General features: G+C 41.9%; 1 protein-coding gene across 5 annotated transcripts in view; it reads right to left on the reverse strand.

Annotated features, from left to right (window-relative positions):
- The window catches only part of SFMBT1 (Scm like with four mbt domains 1), a 165,745-nt gene that overhangs the window by 38,026 nt on the left and 101,913 nt on the right, over positions 1-25,806 (reverse strand). For all 5 annotated transcript variants that reach the window (XM_076008480.1, XM_012771581.3, XM_076008476.1 and 2 more), the window contains 2 exons: positions 8,400-8,640; positions 2,187-2,275 (listed from right to left, as the gene is read on the reverse strand). In XM_076008480.1, the coding sequence (XP_075864595.1) occupies positions 2,187-2,275; positions 8,400-8,640 (330 nt within the window). The remainder of the gene's footprint in view (positions 1-2,186; positions 2,276-8,399; positions 8,641-25,806) is intronic.

The raw sequence follows: 25,806 nt of genomic DNA on the forward strand, positions 1-25,806 counted from the left end.
GTGTTTTATGATATTCTATATTATGAATGGGCAATAATTTATCCACTTACCTACTGATGGTATTCAATTGTTTCTAATTTTTTACTCATTTCATTAAAATGTTCTTCTGTTTTTATTTGAGACAGGGTCTCACTCTGTCACCCAGGCTAGAGTACAGTGGTGTCACCATAGCTCACTACACCTCAAATTCCTGGGCTTAAGCAATCCTCCTGCCTCAGCCGCCCAAATAGCTGGGATTACAGGTACACGCCACCACACCTGGCTAATTTTTCTATTTTTAGTAGAGACGGGGTCTCACTGTTGCTCAGGTTGGTCTCGTGATGACTCCCACCTTGTAATCCTAGCACTCTGGGAAGCTGAGGCAGGTGGATCGCTCAAGGTGAGGAGTTCGAAAGTAGCCTGAGCAACAGTGAGACCCCGTCTCTACTAAAAATAGAAAGAAATTAATTGGCCAACTAATATATATAGAAAAAATTAGCCGGGCATGGTGGCGCATGCCTGTAGTCCCAGCTACTCAGAAGGCTGAGGCAATAGGATTGCTTGAGCCCAGGAGTTTGAGGTTGCTGTGAGCTAGGCTGACGCCACGGCACTCACTCTAGCCTGGGCAACAAAGCGAGATTCTGTCTCAAAAAAAAAAAAAAGAACTGCTGTGACACTTATATATCCAGATACATTATACAAAAGAACATATGAACAAATGGAGGAATACATTCACAGCTCAAAGTTAGACTGGCAGAAACATGGCCAATGCAGAGCAGGACAGTTTATCAATTCATTTGTTCATCACTTCATTCATTCCTTCAAATTTTACTGAGTGTTTAATATGTGCTGTGTCCTGACTAAGTAAAATGAAATGAATCAGAATATAAAAAATAAATAGGCCGGGCGCGGTGGCTCACGCCTGTAATCCTAGCTCTCTGGGAGGCCGAGGCGGGCGGATTGCTCGAGGTCAGGAGTTCGAAACCAGCCTGGGCAAGAGCGAGACCCCGTCTCTACTATATATAGAAAGAAACTAATTGGCCAACTAATATATATAGAAAAAATTAGCCGGGCATGGTGGCGCATGCCTGTAGTCCCAGCTACTTGGGAGGCTGAGACAGAAGGATCGCTTGAGCCCAGGAGTTTGAGGTTGCTGTGAGCTAGGCTGACGCCACGGCACTCACTCTAGCCTGGGCAACAAAGTGAGACTCTGTCTCAAAAAAAAAGAAAAGAAAAAAATAAATAAATAAATAAATAAATAAATAAATAACAACTTGAAATAGAGTATTCGCCAATCAAGATTTAAAAGGGAATGTGAATGGATCATAGCAATAAACGTAAGGGTTAAACCTATAAACCTCTTTGAAGAAAATATAGAGGTAAATCTTCTTGACATTGGGTTAAGCAAAGCCTTCTTAGATATGATACCAAAAGCACAAGCAACAAAAGAGAAAACAGACAAACTGGAGCATGTCAAAATAAAAATCTTTTATGCTGCAAATGATAAAAAGACAACCACAGAAGAGGAAAAAATATTTGTAAATCATATCTGACCTGTACTTGTTTCCAGAATGTATAAAAAGGCAAAGAACCCAATTTAAAAATGGGCAAAGACGTTTCTTCAAAAAGATACATAAATGGCCAATAAGCACCCAAAAAAACCACAAAAAACTATGGTCAATACCATTAGCCATTAGGGAAATGCAAATCAAAATGAGATACCACTTTATATTCACTAGGATAGCTATCACAAAAAAGATAACAAGTGTTGGCAAGGATGTAGAGAAATTGGAATTGTCATATATTGCATTTCATATAAGCCACAAAGAATTTTACTAGTATGACAGAAAATGCTAAGATATAACTTAGAAATGTCATAACTAATAAATTCATTTCACAAAATCAAGAAATCTATATTCACTAACAAGCTTAAAAGCTACACTAATTTAAAAAGGCTGCTAGAAGAAGGTAGGAGTACAGTGGGTCCAGTGTCTTCTGAGCAAAAGAAAAGCGGTTTTTTTCAAGTCACTGGCATGGAAGTTACAAACTCCAACCCTGAAGTAGAATCAATCCCTGCTTAGGTCCAGAGTGAAAGCATCCAAAGGCCTCGTTTTCCAAATGTGTAAAAGAATCTTAGCAAGCAATTTTAAGATTTCTTGAAGATTAGATGGGTTTTCCACACTGATTTGGCATGCAGTAATACTCACACCCTCTAGCAGTGGAACAGGAGGACTACATGCTCCCATCAAAGTCTGCCGTAGAAACTCATTCCAGTCAGACACTTTATCCTTGATTCCTAGATGAGGAAATAAATGACTGATTACTAATAACATCAGCCATAGAACACACAGAAACTATTGGAAATGGCTTAGAGGTGTATTTGTCATTTTAAGATCTAAGAATTCAACATATTGTTTCTTTGAGAGCTTGAAAAGACAAAACAAAACAAAACAGAAATCATTCCCTAGATAGAGCTACTTTCTGGTTAAGTTTAATAAACGTTGTATACAAAACAAACAGAATAGGCCCAACTCCCTTTTACTATAATTTTATCCAAAAGGTGCCTACTTTATTTTTATTATGGAAAATTTCAAACATACATTAAGCAGAGAAAATGGTTTAATGAATGTTCATGTAATCTAGCTTCAACAACTGTCACCTGACAGCACTCTGTGTCATCTAGGACAGGAGCTAGCAAACTACAACCTGTGGGCTAAATCCAGCCTGCTGTCTATGTTTGTAAATAAAGTTTACAAAGTGTACTGGAACATGGCCATACCCATATACATATTATCTGTTGCTTTTTCACACCAAAAAGGCAGAGTTGAGCAGCTGTGACAGAGATCATATGCCCAGTAAAGGCTAAAATATTTACTATCTAACCCTATAAAATAAACAATTTGCCAACACCTGGCCTATATACCCTCACATACTCTACCCCTGCCCCACCAAGGATCATTTAGAAGCCAATTCCAGATATCATATAATTTCATCCATATATATTTCTAAAAGAATATAACTTTTTACATAACCACTATAACACCATCATACCTTAAAAAAATTAACAATAACTCCTTAATATCAAATATCCAGCCTATGTTCAAATTTCCCCAATTATTTCATAAATGGTTTTTTTCAATTTGTTTGATCAAATAAGAATCCAAGTAAGATCCATACATTGCAAATGGTCGCTATATCACCTACATTTCTTTTAATTTGTAGGTTCCTTCTACTTCCTTCCCTCCTCTCTCTCTTTTTTTTACAGCACATTTGTTGAGAGTTCAGCCTTTGTCCTATATAGAGTTTTTCAGAGTCTGGTTTCATTGGTTCCCTCCCTATGGTAACCTAATTGTTCTATCATTCCCTATTTTTCTATAAATTGGTATTTAGAGCCAGACACTTCATCAAATTTAGGAAGGAGTGGTAAGGAGGCAAGAATACTTCATAAGTGGAGTTATAGCTTCCCATCAACAGGCACATGTAGTCTGGCTGTCTCTCTTTTTCTGACATTAGCATCTTTTAATGGTCACTACATAGATGCATTGATTCATTAGGGATTAAAGATGGTGATATTCTATCTTTGCTTCTTCATTTACTAACCAAAATGCTTCTATGAAGAAAAACTTTTCTTCACCAATTATTTGACTACCCAGAGGTAGAGTTCACACATACACACACAAAGGCAAAACATATGCTTGACTGTCTTTATCATTTCCGCATATTTACCAGCCTTCAAAAACATCAGTTAGTTCCCTGGCATCCTCCAAAGGCGACCAGTAAGGGTTCTGTTTTAAAAATTCACTATGAAGTCATAAATTATAATACATTTCGAGCCACTGCAGATATTGTCCTTATTGACACTCAAACTATCCCATCTATAACCAGAATGAGTCTATTCAGGTCGGTTCCCGAACCCTTTTGACATGCACTAGTAAACAGTCATCGATGTCTTTTTTTCTTTTTGGCATGACATGATGTTCTAGGCTCATGTTGTATATTTTCTGCCCAAGTCCAGGAATCAGCTACTTCTCTAAGGAGCCCCAAATTGTTTCACTGAAAATGATATTTAGAGATAATTGGGGTGCTGGGAGTGCTCACTGCTACTGGGTTAGTATTTCTAAGCCTTTTCAACATTTAGAACTAAAAGAGCTCTCCTTTTTCTTCTTCATCCTTCCCTTTCTATTTCTGCCCTCCCTTTCTTCTTCCTCTTAAGATAAATCACATTAGGAAGCTTCCAATACAAATTCAGAAAGTGCTTTTACTTAAGCTCATCTTTCTAAGCTCTATTTCCTTTCTATCATGCTAAAAAACCTAATTCCCAAATATACATTTAATTATTAATTTGCTTGACCCACAACACATAAATATTTCAAAGTAACAAGATCAACCCAACCACCAATAACATGATCACTAAAAACAGCTTAAGATTTTTTAATTATTTTTTTAGAGACATGGTTGTCACCCAGGCTGGTGTGCAGTGGCCCGATCATAGCTCACTATAACTTCCAACTCTTGATCTCAAGCGATCCTCCTACCTCAGCCTCCCAAGTAAATGGGACTACAGGAGCACACCAGCATGGCCAGTTAATTTTTTATTTTTTGTAAAGATGGAGGTATCTCTATGTTGCCCACGCTGGTCTCGAACTCCTGGCCTCAAGCAATCTTCCCACCTCGGTTTCTCAAAGTCCTGGGATTACTACGTGTATGAGCCACTGTGCCCAGCTAGATATTTCTTTTTTTGCATTTTTGTTGTTGTTGACTTTATAGTATGTCCCTACCATACATTCAAATTATTATATTTTAGTCACTGAGTTTTTCTCTGTGTGGTCACCCCATAAGCTCCACACAGTTTAGATTTCTTTGACTCTGCTTTTGTTTTTTAGGAATTGCTTTTAAACATTTAATTTTGCTTTATAGTTATATAAAATATTTATAAGGTATAAAAATCAAATCTACAAAATAAGGTATAATGAAAATCTAGCTTCTATCTCTATCCCTTCATTCTATTCCCTTATTTCCCCACAGGTAATTTTCTAAATGATTTATTCTTTTATTTTGAAAAAAATAAGTTCATATATACACACATTCGTATACTCTTCTCCCCACTAATTCTGTACTCCTTTTTCTTTTTTTTTCATATAACAGTATATCCCAGAGATCACTCCTTGGTTGTATGTAGATTGCCCTCATTTCTTTTCACTGCTGAGTGTAGCTACTGCTGATATAAAGTATCCTCCTATGTGTCTTGTAATGCCTTCTAATCTGAATTCCAACTCCGTCAGATATTAAGACAGACTGCTGGTTTCTTTTTTATTTGCATTTGTCTGTGTATCTTTGTCCATCCTTTTATTTTTACCCTGTCAAAGTCTCTCTGTTTAGGTGTGTCTCCTGTACCTAGGACAAAAGTGAACTTTGCTTTGTGAGCTAATCTGAATTAATTTGTGTATGTATGTATGTATTTACTTACTTACTGAGACAGAGTCTCACTCTGTTGCCGGGGCTAGAGTGCCGTGGCATCAGCCTAGCTTACAGCAACCTCAAACTCCTCAAGCAATCCTTCTGTCTCAGCCTCCCGAGTAGCTGAGACTACAGGCATGTGCCACCATTCCCGGCTCATTTTTTCTACATATTTTTAGTCGGCCAATTAATTTATTTCTATTTTTAGTAGAGATGAGGTCTCGCTCTTGCTTAGGCTAGTTTTGAACTCCTGACCTTGAGCGATCCCCCGGGCTCGGCTTCCCAGAGTGCTAGGATTACAGGCATAGCCACCGCGCCCGGCCCTGAATTTATTAATATTATTCTTTTAAACCTCTAATGGGAGAGTAAACCTATTAACATTTACTGATATTATCAATATGCATAGCCTAAATTCTGTCACATTGTTAAATAAATTTTGTGTGTAGTTTTCACTGCATGATCTATTTGCACATATACTTTCTTTTGGCACATAGAAAGGTTTGTGTTTTTGTTCTACTGATTACCTTTATACTAACATTTTTACATAACACTTTTAGTCTTCTCTATTTTTAGACTATTTTCTATTTTTTGTTTGTTTGTTTCTGTAAACAATACTAAAGTTAGTTATAACCTCCTTTTTCTCCTCTCCTTCAGCATCTCATTTCAAGTAATATCCTTTTACTCCCAATGAACACTTACACGGTAATTAGTTAAATTATACAGCAATAAAGCTGGGTTTTAAAAAAATGTTTTTATCTGACAGTGTTCATCATTTTTGTGGTTATATTTCTCTGGAAGGATTTTATTCTACCGTTTTTTTAGTTATAATAATCTTACATGATATTCAACTGAAATTCTTTTCTGTTGTTCATGTTTAAATGAGACGCATTTTCCTATGCTTATAGGATGAGATGGTGGGCCTGGTGGGCCAGGTAGCTTCGTATCTCTAAAGCTCCCTCTTGTATTATTTTTCACAAAGTAAAAAATTTTCACAAAGCTCAAGCCCACAGGCCTAACCTCAGGATCCCAATACCCAGATCTTCATTTTAGGTACACTTCTTCACTAAAAGAAAGCAGGACTTTTTGGGGAAATAGCTGAATTCAGGGCTGAGACAGGGAAATACTTCTTGATCCAAAAAATAAGAAACTGCTCAAGTAATGAGAGAGACATACCAAAAGAACACATTAGCCAGCTTAAAGGGCTACCCACTCACCAAATCTAGGGTAGTTTCAGCAAAAAATAAATAAAAATAGTAAAGGATTATAACCCATTGAATAAAATCAGAATCAGGAGTCTATACTACATGCATACCTACATATACACATACATACCTAAATGGACAAAAACAGAAAGCTCTTTCTATAGTAGAAAGCCTATTTAAAAATGCCTAGGAAGTTTCAAAAACACTGCTTGCTAATCATTGGAGTACTTATCATTTCAAATAAAACTTATCAATGGATGCTACGAATAGTGGGTCAAACTTTAAAGGGTAATGGGACATTTTCATAATCTCTAAGTACCTTCCCACAAGATTCTAATTAATTAAAAAGGGGGAAAGAATACTTTCACAATGGGAAAACCTGGCATATACCAATCTGATAAAGTGATGGAAGTTAATATCACCAGGAACAGGACAAATCAACAGCATGTATATCCTGATATAATGCACTGAAATGACACAGCTTTTGCATTTTTCCTACCAAAAGTGCAGAATCTGAATATAAGGAAGCATTAGACAAACCCGAATGGTGGGAAATTCCACAGAATGAGTGGCCTGTAATCTTCAAAAATGTCAAGACCAAAAAAGACAAAGACAAAGAAAACTAAAGAGATGTAATCCTGGACTGGATCCTAGACCAGGAAGAGAAACAGGGCACAATGACCATTACTGGGACCAGGACATAATGAACATTGGGAAAATTGGCCTGTATCTTTCAAAACTTCAAAATCATAAAAGACAAAGACTGATTAACTGTTTCAGATTAAAGGAAATTTATAAGACATGACAACTGAATATAACACACAATCTGGGATTTTCTTTTATTAAAAAACAGTTATTGGAACAATTGGCAAAAACAGAATAAGGTCTGAAGATTAAATAATATTGTTATACCAAAGATAATTTCCTGATTTTGATATTTTACTGCACTCATGACTGCCTTGTTTATAGAAAAACATTAAAGTACTTATGAGTAAAAGGCCACCATGTCTAAAACTGACTCTCAAATGGTTCATTAAAGGAACATATTTGGGTGGGAGAGAGAGGATAAATCAAATGTAGTAAAATATCAACATTTTGGGGAAACCTAACAAAACATTTCTAAGAATTTTCTATACTATTCTTGCAACTTTTCTGTAAATCTAAAATTATATCAAAATAAGAAGTTAAAAGAAAATATAAAAAGTCTGGTATTTTCTTAAATCTACAGATTTAAGTCTCTCTTACCTTTCCCCATCTTTATCTCACCCTTCTCTTTCTTTTGCCTTTATTGTCTCTCCCCTGCTTAATTTGGATTCTACTCCAAGTTGGGCTCCTTCCTGGAATGGAGCTTCAGTTGGTTCATTTTAAGAGTTCATAGTTCCCAGATTGCTTGGAGGTAAGAGGAGAGAGGACAATAAAAACAGAAAGAGAATCAACAGCACATCAATCTGGCTCAACATACTTAAAAACAATCAGACCTACGAGTCTCAAACTCAGACCACCTCACAGTCTTAAAGGATGATAAGCCACTGATGTTCCCTATGAGCATCATAACAACCTGAGACTTCATGGAGTACACAAGATAATTTTAAAAGATACAGAAATGTGCATTATTCTTTGTAAGTATTTTCATTCAAAATGCTAACCTAGAAAAGCTGGATAAGCCTATGTGCTTGGAAACTGAAAACTTCAAGGCTGTGGACAATTCAAATTTTCTTATAGCAATATCGTATCATGTCTTGATAGGAGGTATTTTATTACCTTCTGGAGCTTCGAGTGTCTTCTTATTCTGTTCACACCATCCAATGGGGTAGAGATTAGCCTTCCTGATGTCACACCAGAAATCTGCTCTCCGGTCATCCCCATAGCCATCATAGCGGAGAAGGAGCAACTGCTCACAGGTGGTAATGATGGTAGCAACCCAGTAGGTTTCAGGATCTGTCCTCACAGCCACCTCTAGCTTCATCCCAGGAGCAAATCCATTTTGCAAACGTATGTCCACCTGAACCGAGAAATGAGGTTAAGCACCTGGCAAGTATCTTAAATGAGTATTTCTTGTTCATTTTTAACACTTAAAATTCTGAAGCATTAAGTGCCATAATATCTTCTCAAGACAAACTTGAGAAACTCCAATTCTAACTCATAGGTGTGATCCAAACAAAAAGAAGAATCCCAATGCTGCTATGTTCCATCTGACAATAAAGGAACTCAATATTTTCACCAAAGCAGCCTATTATTGTTAAAGAAAATATTTTCTATTAAGTATATAATATACTAAATAGTCACCATTTTAATAGCCTTCAACACATTGTTTTCGACAGTGATTTCTGGATGACTCAATAGAAAATTTATAAGGCTAGAAATGGAAAAGACAAAAATAAGCTGTAATGATAATTAGTGTAATATCTACCATACACAGGGAGCCATATTTCCCAGTTTCTCTAAAATGGTCTATATTTCCATCAGTTATCCCTGAATAACAACTGATAATGTCCAACCTTTCTTTCTCAAAATGTTCTAATTTAGATGAAGAATTATATGGTCACAAAGGTACAGTAACGTTAGCAAGTCTAGAACTACTTTATGCGTATGCTAAAATTAAATAAATCAATATTCTGTGGATAATGAGAGATAGGTTTCTCACTGTGACAGAAAGAAGTTACAAATAAGGAAAGGAAAAGACTAAAATGAACCTTGTGGTGTTGGATTGGAATCAGAGGTACCTGAATGAGGACAGGATGATTGAAAGATAGATAGATGGATGGATGAATGGATGAAAGTTAATAAAGACACAGACAGAAAAAAATAAAGATGTATATGTATGTGTTTATATGTAGATAAACACATATTTCCAGAATGGAGCAAGATGGCGGATGAGAAACACTGCCAGACAGAGTGTCTCTGCAGAAAAGACAGATTCTAGCAGAAATTAGAAAAAAGAAGCAAGAAGACGAGCATACAGCGGACAAGGGCCGGAAGGAGGGGTACCTGAGACCCCGGGAGATCCAGGGGAGGAGGCTGCGGAGGAGAACTGGAGGCTGAGACCACCAGAGCAGCCCGGAGACCAGCGGCAAGGGTAGGTGGATTTGCTGTTTCCCCTCCCCCGCATTTGGGACTGCTGGTGGGCTCCCCAGCAGGTGGAGAGACCTGCAGACACCAGCCTAGAGATGGCCGCCGCCAGCCAGTGGTGAGCCTGTAGCAGACGTGGCACCAGGTTCCCAACTTCCTCCGGGCACCTCCGTGTGCACAGACCTGAGCCGCGCGGCAGGCGCCATATTTCCTCCTCCTCCCCTCCGCCGACCCTACCCGCGGCTGCCCAGAGAGACAATACAGCCACCAGCCGGAGGCACCTCAAGGGAATGGGACCTTCCCTTTTGGGACCCTACAGCTGACTCAGGGGAACTCAGACTGTGAGCTCCCTACCCGCCAGCTCTCCCAGGTGCTGCTGGCATGGTATTCCCAGGAGAATGGTGCCGACTCAGAGGCTGAGAGACATAGAGCCAGCAACCTGTGGGTGAATTGGGACCAGAACTCCTCCCCCTGGTGAGGATACAGTTTGAACTCTGGGACCCAGAGGTAGGACCTGCAGACCAGATCCCCTGCACCGAGGGCTAGCATTGCCCGGGGCACAGAAGGGTTATACGTGAACAGCCTACTGAGGTGTGTGTGCCTCCAGGGGGCGGACCAGCATCCTAGAGGGCAACCCTCCTCCCAGGAGGAGGCCGTGGGCCCAGCCCAGGTGGCGTTCCTGTGCAGGGAACCTCCTCGCCGGCATCACAGTCCAGGGAGGCCTGGTGGCTTGTGGTCTGGCCTGCTGGCAGAGGCCCAGGAGTAGCTGCGGAGTTGGGGAGGGTGGAAAAAAGCGAGGCCCGCTCCAGACTGTGGGTCTCAGACAGCCCCACCCCCACACACAGACTTTCTGGTTGAGCAGGACCATTCCAGCCCTGCCTTGACAGCTTTTCCTGGAAGCAGAGAACAGAACTTTGACCCCTGCTAACTGCCTGAGGGCAGGCTTACCCAACCCAGCTCCGCCCAGAACAAGAGCTGATAACAGGATACAAAATCAACAGCATAGCCTGTTCCTCCAAGCAAACGCCACCTACTGACAGGGACGGCATCTTGCACAGCCTTTCCACGGCACCCACTGACTCAATATACAGGGAGTGGTCCAATCTCACCCACAGACACCACCTAACGCCTCAGAAACTAAACAAGGTGTGTGAATACCCAAACAATAACCTAAAGGAAAGAAACAACAACTGATCGACATGGGAAGAAATCAGCGAAAGAACTCAGGAAATATGAAGAACCAAACGGAAAACACACCCCCAAAGAGGAGCACCAGCCCCCTAGAAACGGACACCAACCAAAATCAGGCAACCAATATGACAGAAGAGGAATTTCATATGTGGATCATAAGAACACTCACCCAGCTGCAACAACAACTCAATAACCAACACAAAGAAACCACAAAAAGCCTCCAGGATATGGGAAAAGAAATAGACACAATGAAGAAAAGTGTAACCGAACTCCTGGAAATGAAAAATCAATTCAAGGAACTACAAAATACAGTGGAAAGTCTCAAGAACAGGGTAGATCAAACAGAAGAAAGAATCTCCGAGCTTGAAGATAACACCTTCCAATTAAATAAATCAGTCACAGAAATAGAGCAGAGAAACAAGAGAAAAGAGCAAAGCCTACAAGAGCTGTGGGATTATGTGAAGAAACCTAATGTGAGGGTCATAGGGTTACCAGAAGGGGAAGAAGGCAACACTCAAGGGTTGGACAAGCTGTTTGAAGATATTATAGAGGAAAATTTCCCAGGCCTTGCTCAAAATCTTGATATACAAGTTCAAGAAGCTCAGAGGACCCCTGGGAGATTCAACACAAACAGGAAGATGTCACGACATGCAGTCATGAGACTGACCAAATTATCAACTAAAGAGGCCCTTCTAAGAGCTGTAAGACAAAAGGAGCAAGTAACATACAAGGGAAAGCCAATTCGAATAACATCAGACTTCTCTAATGAGACTTTACAAGCAAGGAGAGACTGGGGCCCCATTCTCACTCTTTTGAAACAAAACAATGCCCAGCCTAGAATATTATTCCCTGCAAAACTAAGCGTCGTATATGAAGGAGAAATAGAAACATTCTCAGACAAGCAAAGGCTCAGAGAATTAACCAAGACAAGACTAGCCCTACAAGAAGTACTTAAAACAGCGTTACGCACGGAACATCATAATAATAACCCACGAATATAAAAACAACCAAAACCCAAAGATATTAAAGGCCAGATATTACAATGGCTCAAGACAGAAATCATAGCAACAACATCCAACCCAACAGAATGAACAGTAATCTACCTTACCTATCGGTTCTCTCAATAAATGTGAATGGCTTAAACTCTCCACTCAAGAGACATAGGCTGGCTGAATGGATAAGAAAATACAGGCCAAGTATATGCCGTCTTCAGGAAACACATCTAACCTGCAAGGATGCATATAGACTAAAAATAAAAGGGTGGAGATCAATATTCCAAGCAAATAGAAGCCAAAAGAAGGCTGGTGTGGCAGTTCTAATTTCAGACGATTTAGTTTTTAAACCAACAAAAGTAGTGAAAGACAAAGAGGGTCATTATATAATGGTGAAGGGCACACTTCAACAAGAAGAGATAACAATTTTAAATATATATGCACCCAACTTAGGTGCACCCAGATTCATAAAGCAAACCTTACTGGAGCTAAGCAAATGGATTAATAGCAACTCCATAATCGCCGGAGATTTCAACACCCCACTGATGGCACGAGACAGATCCTCCAAACAGAAAATTAATAAAGAAATAATGGACTTAAACAAAACTCCAGAACAATTGGGTCTGACTGACATTTACAGAACATTCTACCCAAAATCCACTGAATATACGTTCTTCTCATCAGCTCATGGGACATTCTCTAAGATTGACCATATCCTAAGACACAAAGTAAATCTCAAGAAATTTAAAAAAATAGAAATCGTACCATGTACCTTCTCAGATCACAGTGGAATAAAACTAGAAATCAACCCTAACAGAAACTCACATTTCTACACAAAAACGTGGAAATTAAACAACCTCCTACTAAATGATTACTTCATAAATGAAGAAATCAAGACGGAAATAAAAAAATTCTATGAAGAAAACGACAATGGAGAGACAAGTTATCAACTCCTCTGGGACACAGCTAAAGCAGTTCTGAGAGGAAAGTTTATCTCCATAAATGCCTATAACCAAAAGACAAGAAGATCACAAATAGACAATCTAATGAAACGACTCAAAGAGCTGGAAAAAGAAGAACAGACCAACCCCAAACCCAGCAGAAGAAGTGAAATCAACAAGATCAAATCAGAACTAAACGAAATTGAAAACAGGGAAGCTATTCAGGAGATTAATAAAACAAAAAGTTGGTTCTTTGAAAAAATAAACAAAATTGACACACCATTGGCTAAGCTAACGAAAAGCAGAAAAGAGAAATCTCTAATAAGCTCCATCAAGAATAAAAAAGGAGATATCACAACTGATCCCAAAGAGATACAAGATACAATTTATGAATACTACAAAAATTTTTATGCACACAAACTGGAAAATGTGGAGGAAATGGACAAATTTCTAGAAACACACAGCCTCCCTAGGCTCGACCAGGAAGAAATAGATTCCCTGAACAGACCAATCTCAACAGCTGAAATTGAAACAGCAATTAAAAATCTCCCTAAAAAGAAAAGTCCCGGTCCAGATGGCTTCACACCCGAATTTTACCACACTTACAAAGAAGAACTAGTACCTATCTTGCAGACACTATTCCACAACATCGAGAAGAACGGAAACCTCCCCGACACCTTTTATGAAGCGAATATTACTCTGATACCAAAACCAGGAAAGGATGCAACAAAAAATGAAAACTACAGACCAATATCCCTAATGAATATAGATGCAAAAATTTTCAACAAAATCTTAGCTAACTGAATCCAGACACTTAACAAAAAAATAATCCACCATGACCAAGTGGGCTTCATCCCAGGGATGCAGGGATCGTTCAACATACATAAATCTATAAATGCAATTCACCACATAAACAGAAGCAAAAACAAAGACCACATGATTCTTTCAATAGATGCAGAAAAAGCTTTTGACAAAATTCAACACCCTTTCATGATATGAACACTTAAGAAAATAGGCATAGAAGGGACATACCTAAAAATGATACAAGCCATATATGACAGACCCATAGCCAACATCATACTGAATGGGGAAAAATTGAAATCATTCCCACTTAGAACTGGAACCAGACAAGGCTGCCCACTATCTCCACTTCGGTTCAACATAGTGCTGGAAGTCTTGGCTACAGCAATCAGACAGGAAAATGGAATCTAAGGTATCCAAATAGGGGCAGAAGAGATCAAACTTTCACTGTTTGCTGATGATATGATATTGTATCTAGAAAACCCCAAAGATTCAACCAAGAAACTCCTGGAACTGATCAATGAATTTAATAAAGTCTCAGGATACAAAATCAATACACAGAAATCAGAGGCATTCATATACGCCAACAACAATCTAATTGAGAACCAAATCAAAGACTCAATTCCCTTCACAATAGCAACAAAGAAATTAAAGTACCTAGGAATATATTTAACCAAGGACGTAAAAGACCTCTACAGGGAGAACTATGAAACACTGAGGAAGGAAATAGCAGAGGATGTAAATAGATGGAAATCCATACCATGCTCGTGGATCGGTAGACTCAACATCATCAAAATGTCTATACTACCCAAACTGATCTACAGATTCAAGGCAATACCTATTAAAATCCCATCAGCATTCTTCACAGATATAGAAAAAATAATTTTACGCTTCGTATGGAACCAAAGAAGACCCCGAATATCAAGAGCAATTCTAGGCAACAAAAACAAAATGGGAGGCATTAATATGCCAGATATCAAACTATACTACAAAGCTGTAGTAATTAAATCAATATGGTATTGGCACAAAAATAGGAATACTGACCAGTGGAACAGAAGTGAGAATCCTGATATAAAACGATCCTCATATAGCCATCTAATCTTTGACAAAGCAGACAAAAATATACGCTGGGGAAAAGAATCCCTTTTCAATAAATGGTGCTGGGAAAACTGGATAGCCACCTGTAGAAGGCTAAAACAGGACCCACACCTTTCACCTCTCACAAAAACCAACTCACGCTGGATAACAGACTTAAACCTAAGGTATGAAACTATTAGAACTCTAGAGGAAAAAGTTGGAAACACTCTCCTAGACATCGGCCTGGGCAAAGAGTTTATGAAGAAGTCCCCAAAGGCAATCACAGCAGCAACAAAAATAAATAAATGGGACATAATCAAACTACAAAGCTTCTGCACAGCCAAAGAAATAGTCATGAAAGTAAACAGACAACCTACAGAATGGGAGAAAATTTTTGCATCCTATGCATCCGATAAGGGACTGATAACTAGAATATACTTAGAACTCATGAAAATTAGGAAGAAAAAAATCAAATAACCCCATTAAAAAGTGGGCAAAGGACTTGAACAGAAACTTTTCTAAAGAAGACAGAAGAATGGCCAACAAACATATGAAAAAATGCTCAACATCTCTAATCATCAGGGAAATGCAAATCAAAACCACAATGAGATATCACTTAACCCTAGTGAGAATGGCCTTTATCAAAAAATCTCCAAACAATAAATGCTGGCGTGGTTGCGGAGAGAGAGGAACACTCCTACACTGCTGGTGGGACTGCAAACTAGTTCAACCTCTGTGGAAAGCAATATGGAGATATCTTAAAGCGATACAAGTGATTCTACCATTTGATCCAGCAATCCCATTGCTGGGCATCTACCCAAAAGATCCAATGACACTCTACAAAAAAGACACCTGCACTCAAATGTTTATAGCAGCACAATTCATAATTGCAAGGCTGTGGAAACAGCCCAAGTGTCCGTCAATCCAAGAATGGATTAATAAAATGTGGTATATGTATACCATGGAGTACTATTCAGCTCTAAGAAACAATGGTGACATAGCACATCTTATATTTTCCTGGTTAGAGCTGGAACCCATACTATTAAGTGAAGTTTTCCAAGAATGGAAAAACAAACACCACATATACTCACCAGCAAATTGGTATTAACTGAGCAGCACCTAAGTGGATACATAGGTACTACAATAATAGGGTATTGGGCAGGTGGGAGGGAGGCGGGTATATAAATACATAATGAGTGAGATGTGCACCATCTGGGGGATGGTCATGATGGAGACTCAGACTTGTGGGGGGAGGGGGGGAAATGGGCATTTATTGAAACCTTAAAATCTGTACCCCCATAATATGCCGAAATAAAAAAAAAACAACACATATTTCCTACCTCTGTGAAATGAGAGGGACATGAATAATGATATCCAGTAGCAATAAGCAAACTTAGAGTCCAAATTTTCATTTCTAAATACCATTTTCCAATACAAAAGAACAAGGGCTTCATGGAAAAATGACTTATTCCGGCCGGGCGCTGGTGGCCCACGCCTGTAATCCTAGCACTCTGGGAGGCCGAGGCTGGTGGATTGCTCAAGTTCGAAACCAGCCTGAGCAAGAGCGAGACCCCGTCTCTACTATAAATAGAAAGAAATTAATTGGCCAACTAAAAATATATAGAAAAAATTAGCCGGGCAGGGTGGCGCATGCCTGTAGTCCCAGCTACTCGGGAGGCTGAGGCAGCAGGATTGCTTGAGCCCAGGAGTTTGAGGTTGCTGTGGGCTAGGCTAACGCCACGGCACTCTAGCCTGGGCAACAAAGCAAGACTCTGTCTCAAAAAAAAAAAAAGAATTGGCCAGGTGTGGTGGTATGCACCTGTAATCCTAGCTATTCAGAAGTTGAGTTAGGAGGACCTCTCAAGCCCAGGAAGTCAATGCTGTAGTGAACTATGATCATGCCACTGCTCTACAGCCTGGGTGACAGAGTGAGATCCTATCTCAAAAAAACAATCTCTGTGTATGAAGTTAAATAGAGGGCAGGTTTTATTTGTTTCAATATGCATATACAATTAAACTAGCACCTTTTCCAACTCCTTTAAAACAAACCACTCCTTTAAAAATGCTGATTAAGAGTGCTGCTGGCTGGGCGACTTCTAGGGCCCTCCTCTCTTGGGGCTCCAGAACCTCGTCCACGAGTGTATGATAAAGCCACGTGGTTTGGCCCCCACTCTTTCTCTATGTCTGTCTTCTCTTTTCACCCCCGCCAAAAAACCTTACATTTGGTGCCGAAACCCGGGAGGGGAGTCTTGGCTGCGCCAGCCTGCCTCAGGTCCATGGTCGCACCATCCCCTCTCGTGTCTTCCTGACCTTGGACTGGGACCTCCACCGGACGCCAGTCGACCAATTGGCCTGGGTAAGTCCCTCTGCCCTTGTGTTCCTAGCCCAGTAAGTCCATTCAAGGGTCTCTGTCCATAGTCCAAGTCAGAGATCCTCCACCATAAGGACCTTAGTGTTTCTAGGACGCCTGAGCCCCTCAGTCAGTCCTTCCATCAGTAAGAATTTACAAAGACCTAAGTGTCTCGGGGACGCCTGAGCCCCTCAGTCAGTCCTTCCATCCGTAAGAATTCATAAGGCCCTGAGTGCCTCAGGGACGCCTGATCCACTCAGTCGGTCCTTTCCACAGCTCAGAGCCTTCTCTCCAAGGCCTGATCGGTGACCTGGGACGCCAGCTCCCGATCTCCTCCCCTCATTGGACTAGGACACCATGGGCAGTCAATCCTCCAAAATCAAATCTAGCACGCCTCTGGGCTGTCTCTTAGCCAGTCTTGCAGCCCTGGGCCTCAAGTCTGATATTTGGCCCAAGCGACTCATTTTCTATTGTAACACCACCTGGCCGATGTACAAATTAGACAATGGATCACAGTGGCCTAAAAATGGGACTTTCAATTTCAAAATCTTACAAGATCTCGATAACTTTTGTCACCAAAATGGCAAATGGTGGGAGATCCCTTATGTCCAGGCTTTCTTCCATCTGCGCTCCCGTCCTTTCCTCTGTCAGACCTGTGACCCGTCACAAATCCTCCTTGCACTGAGTCCTCCACCATCCTTGGCCTCTTACACCTCTCCATTGAAAGACCCATTAGAAACCTCTTCCGCCTTCTCTGACCCGCCTGACTCCCTTACCTCTCCCCCTGCTCAGCCTCCACCATATCTAGGTCCTCCTCCTCCTCCTAGTGCCCCGCCATCCTCCACTATTGCTTGTACTGGCTCTCTGCCAACGTCCCCTGTTAGTCACCACACTCGATCCCATGCGGGACCCTCAGGCCAAACCCTTCTCTGTCCCCTGAGAGAGGTAGCCAGTGCCGAAGAGGTCATGCACATCCATGTTCCCTTCTCTCTTTTTGATCTCTCTCAGATTGATAAGCCTTTAGGCTCCTTTTCTTTTTTTTTTTTTTTTTTTTTTTTTTTTTGGGACAGTTCTGCATGTGGATAGGCTCCTTTTCTAACGACCCCACAGCCTACACCAAAGAGTTTCGCTATCTTACACAAGCATATGATTTGACCTGGCATGACATTTTTGTTATTCTGGCTTCTACTCTTACTACTGATGAAAAGGAACGTGTCTGGACAGCAGCTCAGGGACATGCTGATCAAGTCCACCTAGCAGACCGCACCATGCCGGTCGGGGCCAAGGCTGTCCCACGCAATGAGCCAGGGTGGGAATACCAGCCAGACACCCCCGCAGGCCGAGATGGTAGAACCCGCCGAGATCGCATGCTGCAATGCATTCTTGCTGGTCTCCAGGCTGCTGCCCATCGGGCAGTTAATTTTAATAAGCTTAGAGAAATCACTCAAAAGCCAGATGAAAATCCTGCGGCCTTCCTCAGCTGCCTTACACATGCTCTCATCCAATATACCCGCTTGGACCCCACTTCCCCAGCAGGGGCCACTGTCCTTGCAACTCACTTTATCATTCAGTCCTCCTCTGACATTAGACGCAAACTTAAAAAGGCAGAAGAAGGCCCTCAGACCCCCATCTGAGACCTGGTGAACATGGCATTTAAAATCTTTAATTCCCGAGATAAACAGGCAGAGGCCCAAAGGAAAGCCCGTGTCCACCAAAAGGCACACCGGCAAGCCCACGCCTTGGTTGCAGCCCTGCGGCCGATGGGGCCTGGAAAGCCATCGACCTCGTCTAAAGCCACCAGCTGTGCTCCGCTGGGCACCTGCTTCAAGTGTGGTAAGGAAGGCCACTGGGCCAACAGATGCCCACAGCCAAGTCAGCCCAATAAGCCTTGTCCGGCCTGTGGTCAAGAGGGACACTGGAAGAGTGATTGCCCCTTGAGACAAACGTCTAGAGGGTCAGTCCTTCCACCCCCAGACCTGCCGTTGAAGATTTTGGGCTTGGCTGCAGAAGACCGACGAAGGCCCGGCTTTGCCACCCCGATCACCCTCGCTGAGCCCAGGGTAACAATCAAGGTAGCGGGTAAGACAGTGTCCTTTCTGGTTAACACCTTCATGGCCCCTACTACTGGTCCTCTGACATGTCTTATAGACAACTGTCCCATCACCCACTCCTTCTTTATCATGCCCTCCTGTCCTGTTCCACTTTTAGGAAGAGACTTATTAGCCAAATTAGGCACTATACTCCACTTTTTCTCAGGGACATCCGCCCTTCTCCTTCTATCCCTCTCTTCAGATTCCTCACCCCTACCCTCCGCCTCTCCCAAGATGTGCCCTCTCCCACCTGAACTTGTAGACTCTCGGGTTTGGGACACCTCTATACCCCAGTAGTGGCCACACACCACACCCCTGTCCTCATTCGACTCAAAGACCCTTCATCTTTCCCTTCCCGCCCCCAGTTCCCTGTTTCAATGACCCACTGCAGAGGTCTAAGACCCATTATAGAATGTCTTCTGCGTGAAAAACATTTAATCCCAACTAATTCTCCCGGTAAAGAAGCCAAACGGGTCCTACCGGCTGGTCAAGGAGCTGAGGCTCTTTAACGATGCTGTTATCCCCATAAATCCTGTAGTGCCTAATCTCTGCCATTTACCTTCTCATATTCCGCCCTCCACTGCCTGCTTTTCTGTTCTGGACCTCAAAGATGCCTTCTTTACTATCTCCTTAGACCCAGCCAGTTACAATCTCTTGGCCTTTACGTGGGGAGATCCTGACACAAATACATCTAGACAACTCACTTGGACTGTCCTGCCCCAGGGGTTTGGGGACAGCTCCCACCTATTTAGTCAGGCTCTGGCCCAGGACCTACTTCAATGTCCCTTACAGCCTAGCACTGTTCTCCAATATGTTGATGATCTACTGCTCTGTAGTTCCTCTTTACGGCACACTAAGACCCGCACTGCCTCTCTACTTAACTTCCTTGTTTCCAAGGGTTGTCGAGTGTCCCCCTCCAAAGTCCAGCTGTCCAAGCCCACAGTCAGTTATCTTGGGCTTTGTCTCGCCCCCATGTCCCGGGATCTCACTGTTAACCACCAACGGGCTCTTCGCGATCTTCAACAACCCACGACTGTTGAACAGATTCTGTCTTTCCTTAGATTTGTTGGTTTCTTCCGACACTGGATCCCTAACTTCTCTTTCCTTGCTAAACCCCTCTGCGAGGCAGCCGTGATGCCCCGCTGGCCCTTTACTAAGCCCCCAAGCTGTCAGCCATGAATTTCTAAAGCTTCGTGACACTCTACTCTAGGCACCACCTCTAAGCCTCCCTCATCCTAAAAAACCCTTTTACTTCTACACAGGTGAGCACCAGGGCCTGGCCCTCAGTGTCCTCACCCAGCCTTTAGGCTCCTGGAGCCCACCCACCTGTACTCTAGTTGCTTATCTATCCAAACAACTAGACACCATTGTCCATGGCTGGCTGCCTTGCCTTAGGGCACTGGGCACAGCAGCCTCTCTCGCCAGGGAAGCACAAAAGCTTTCCCTAGGACAAGACCTTCATGTCTTTTCTACCCATTGCCTTCAAGATCTCCTAACTCACTGCTCGTTGGCGCTCCTCACTCCCTCTAGATTACAAGAATTCCATCTCATATTCATAGAAAATCCCAACGTTACCCTAACACAATCTGCTACTCTGAACCCTGCTACTTTGCTGCCCATCCCATCCTTTTTTTTTTGAGACAGAGTCTTGCTTTGTTGCCCAGGCTAGAGTGAGTGCCGTGGCGTCAGCCTAGCTCACAGCAACCTCACACTCCTGGGCTCAAGTGATCCTCCTGCCTCAGCCTCCCAAGTAGCTGGGACTACAGGCATGCGCCACCATGCCCGGCTAATTTTTTCTATATATATATTAGTTGGTCAATTAATTTCTTTCTATTTATAGTAGAGACGAGGTCTCGCTCTTGCTCAGGCTGGTTTCGAACTCCTGACCTTGAGCAATCCGCCCGTCTCGGCCTCCCAGAGAGCTAGGATTACTGGCGTGAGCCACCGCACCCGGCCTCCCCATCCCATCCTTAACCCTCTCCTCTCACTCCTGCCCTGAGACGGTCAATGCCGCCACCACCTCTAGGCCCGACCTTTCGGACCAACCCCTCAGATGCAGACTTAACACTGTTTGCTGATGGCAGCTCAACCCTGGGAGATGACGGCAAACTCCGGGCAGCCTATGCTCTTGTCTCTGCCTCTCAGGTTATAGAGGCGTCCCGCCTCCCCGAGGGCACCGCTTCCCAGAAGGCAGAACAGACTCTGGCTGGACAACTTGTTTCTTCTCGTCCCCATAACCCTACTCTCACCTCTTGGTTAGATATCATACAGCACACCCACACCTTCCTAAATTCCTCTGAAATAATCCCTAATATTTCCCACTGTTTCCTCTGTGCCTCCCTTCAGCAGCCCCTGGTGGCTGCTGTCCCTCTAAATTATTCTAACCCTCAAACTCCCTCATCAGCTCCCTCATGCACCACTCAGCTCACTCGCATTTCCCTTTGGGAACCCGAGCCTACAGGCCAACCCTACACAGATCTCGTGTGCTTTCTCACCTCCCACACTGACCCCCACCTACAACTTCATGGATGCTGCTTTACCAACCATACTGTGACCACAGCCACCTCCTCTGCTCCGGGACAGTTCTTCTGGTGTAACGGAACACTTACCCACTGCGTCAATACATCCACCCAGGTCCTTGTTTCCTTGTCATGGTGGTCCCTCAATTAACTCTATACGGTGAGTCTGAGTTTGGATGGCTTCTCCCAGGGCCCCAGCCAAGACTAGCCATCTTTCTACCTGTCAAGGTAGGTCTCAGCTTGGCCTCTTCCATTGTGGCCTCAGGGCTCGCGGGAGGTGCCCTGGGCCACGGTGTCATTTCTGCCCAAGATTTTGCAGATCCGCTGATGGCTGGAAAAAGAAAAACCTGCCTTTTCCTTCATAAAGAATGCTGCTGCTATGTTGGCGAATCAGGCCTTATGGAGCAGAACATAGACAAGCTCACCAACCTGAGTAAAGGCCTGCACAACCTCCGACGCTGGGATGGATATAATTCCCTTTGGCTACCTGGCCATTGCCACCCGGTGTCATCATCTGCCTAATCTTTCTGTTTGTTCCCTGTCTTTTACAGTTCTTCCAGCGCCGCCTACAAGAGCTGTCGCAAGTGGCAGTAAACCAACTACTTCTTCATCCATACTTTCCACTACCAATCACCTCTCCACCAACGACCCGGCCTATAGCCCCTAACTACGCCCCCTCCTAGCAGGAAGTAGTCAGAAAGAGCGCAGCGCCCATCTAACCAAAAGGCCGGAATGTAAGGCTAGTGGTGGCCCCCTCCCTTCCCTAGATCAAAAAGAAAAGGTTCATGAGACCAGACCCACCAAGGACAAAACTGCCAGGCCCCGCTGAGAGGAACCACACCCAGATGTCCACCTGGATAAGAAAGTTTTGGCTCTTGGATTCCACAAATACCTCCAGCCCCTCCTAAAATCCCCAGCTCTTCCCGCCAAAAGTCCCTAGCCAGGCCCAAAGGGTATAAAAGGTCTCAGCCCCTTCTGGGGCCCCAGAACCTCATCCACGAGTGTATAATAAAGCCACGTGGTTTGGGCCCCCCCCCCAAAAAAAAGTGCTGCTGGCTTTAGACATGGTGAAATAACACTTAAAATAATGATTTTTTTCACTCCTCGAAAAACCCTTTGTTGTAAATCAAGTGTCTCTACAAAAGTGGCTCTGATTCTGGTATGTCTTTCATTAGACTAGCACTACACTGTCTTTATTAAATTTGGTATCTAGTACAGCAAGTTTTCTTGTTTTGTCTTATTCCTTAGGTGTATCTGGCTATCCTTGGTCCTTTATATATTCATAGAAACTTCGGAATCAGCTTGTCAATTTCTACCTAAAATTTAATTTGGCCTAAAATTTAATTTGGGGAGAGATCTGATTTGGTTACAGTAAATATATAGATTTATTTAGAGACAACTGACAGCTTTACAATAGTGACTCTCTTACTGCATTAACAAGATATAGCCCTTCATGTATATAGGTCTTTTAATGATTTTGAGTTTCCTTGCAAATTTTTGTTACATTTAATCGTAGACATTTGATGTTACCGTATTTTCATTTAGTTCAAAATATTTCTAAATTTTCTCTTGAGATTTCTTCCTTGACCCAGGTGTTATTTGGAAATGTATTGTTTAAGCTCTAAGTATCTGAGGATTGTCCAGCTACCTTTCTGTTATTGATTTCTAGTTTAGTTTCACTGTGGTCTGAGAGTAGACAATGTATGATTTCTATTCTTTTAAGTTTGTTAAGGTGTGTTTTATGGCCCAGAATGTGATTTATCTTTGTGAATGCTCCATGTGAGCTTGAGAAGAATGTGTATCCTACTGTTGCTAGATGAAGCAGTCTACAGATGTCCAGTATATCCAGTTGATTGACAGTGTCACTAAGCTCAACCATGTCCTTACTAATTTTCTGCTGCTGGATCTGTCCATTTCTGAGAGGAAGGTATTGAACGCTCCAACTATCATAATTGGATTCATCTGTTTCTCATTGCAGTTCTGTAAGTTTCTGCCACATATATTCTGATGCTCTGTTGTTAGATGCATACATGTTAAAGACTGTTATGTCTTCTTGGAGAATTACCTCTTTATTATTATGTAATGTCTATCTCTGATAATTTTCCTTGTTTTGAAATCAACTCTGTCTGAAATATAGCTATTCCATCTTTCTTTTGATTAGTGTTAGCATGTTATAGCTCTCTATGTTTACTTCTTTCTCCATCCATTTACTTTTATATAAAAGTGATTTTCTTATAAATAATATATAGTTATGTCCCATTTTTGATCCACTCTGACAATCTCTTTTATATGGTGCATTTAGACCACTGACATTCAATAGTTGGATTACTATCTACGATATATGTTATCTAACTGTTTTGAATTTACTGCCTTGTTCTTTGTTCTTATTTCTGTCTTCTACTCTTTTTTTGGCTTCTGTGGTTTTAAAAGGGCATTTTATACGATGCTATTTTGTCTTCTTTCTTAGCATATCATTTATATTTCTTTTTTACTATTTTTAGTGATTGCCCTAGAGTTTCCAGTATATGTTTAAGCCAATCAAAGTCTACTTTGAAATAACACTATACCACTTCACAGGTAGTGTGAGTACCTTACAATAACAAAACAATTCTAACTCCCCCCTCCCAACTCATAGCATTGCTACCATTTCATTTATACATAAGCACATATTTATACATAATTGAATATATTGTTACTTTGAACAAACTGTAACGTTAGTTCAATAAAGAATAAGAAAAATTAAAGATTTTATTTTATCTCTTTAATTCTTCTCTAACACTCTTCTTTATTATTTTTTCTTTTTTTTCCTTCCTCAGAAACTATGCAAGCAAGAAGAGAGTGGAGTGATATATTTAAAAAATTGAAAGCAAAAAGCCATCAATTTAGAAATTCTGTATCAACCAAAATTATCCTTAAAGAGTGAAGGAGAGGCTGGGCATGGTGGCTTATGCCTATAATCCTAGCACTCTGGGATGCTGCCGTAGGAGGAATGCTTGAGGCCTGGAGCTTGAGAACAGCCTGAGAGCAAGAGTGAGACCCCACCTCTACAAAAAATAGAAAAATTAGTGGCCGGGCGCGGTGGCTCACGCCTGTAATCCTAGCACTCTGGGAGGCCGAGGCGGGAGGATTGCTCGAGGTCAGGAGTTCAAAAACAGCCTGAGCAAGAGCGAGACCCCGTCTCTACTAAAAAATAGAAAGAAATTAATTGGCCAACTAATATATATAGAAAAAATTAGCCGGGCATAGTGGCACATGCCTGTAGTCCCAGCTGCTTGGGAGGCTGAGGCAGGAGGATCGCTTGAGCCCAGGAGTTTGAGGTTGCTGTGAGCTAGGCTGACTCCACGGCACTCACTCTAGCCTGGGCAACAAAGCGAGACTCTGTCTAAAAAAAAAAAAAAAAAAAAAAAATTAGTGAGGCATGGTGGAACACATCTGTACTCTGAGTTACTCAGGAGGCTGAGGCAGGAGAATCACTTGAGCCAGGAGGTTAAGGTTGCAGTGATCATACCACTGCACTCTAGCCCAGGTGACAAAGCAAGACACTGTCTCAAAAAAAAAAAAAAAAAAAATACGGAAGGAAAGTCAGGCACAGTGACACTCACACTTGTAATCCTAGCACTGTGGAAGGGCGAAACAGAAGGATTGCTTGAGGCCAGCAGTTCAAGACGGACCTGGGCAACATAACGAGACACTGTCTCTACAAAAAAACAAATAAAACATTAGCCAGGCACAGTGCTGGGCACCTGTAGTACCAGCTGCTTGGAAGGCTGAGGCAGGAGGATCACTTGAGCCCAGGAGTTTGAGGCTGCTGTGAGCTGACACCAATGCACTCTAGCTCCAGTGACAAATCAAGACCCTGTCCTATACACACACGCCAAAAAAAGTGAAGGAGAACTAAAGATTTTCTCAAACAAAAATTAAGAGATTTTGTCACCAGTAGATCTGCCTTGCAAGAAATATTAAAAGAAATTCTTTAGAAAGAAGAAAAATAATGTAGGTCCGAAGAAAGGAAAAGCATTAAAGAAAGAATAAAAGAGGATGAAATAAAATCTTTAGCTGGCCTTGAACCCCTGGGCTCAAGTGATCCTCACCCTCCTGAGTAGATGGTACTATAAGCCCGTGCCACTGTGCCCAGCTA

Source organism: Microcebus murinus, chromosome 1 (assembly GCF_040939455.1).
Source record: "Microcebus murinus isolate Inina chromosome 1, M.murinus_Inina_mat1.0, whole genome shotgun sequence".
Classification (NCBI taxonomy): Eukaryota; Metazoa; Chordata; class Mammalia; order Primates; family Cheirogaleidae; genus Microcebus; species Microcebus murinus.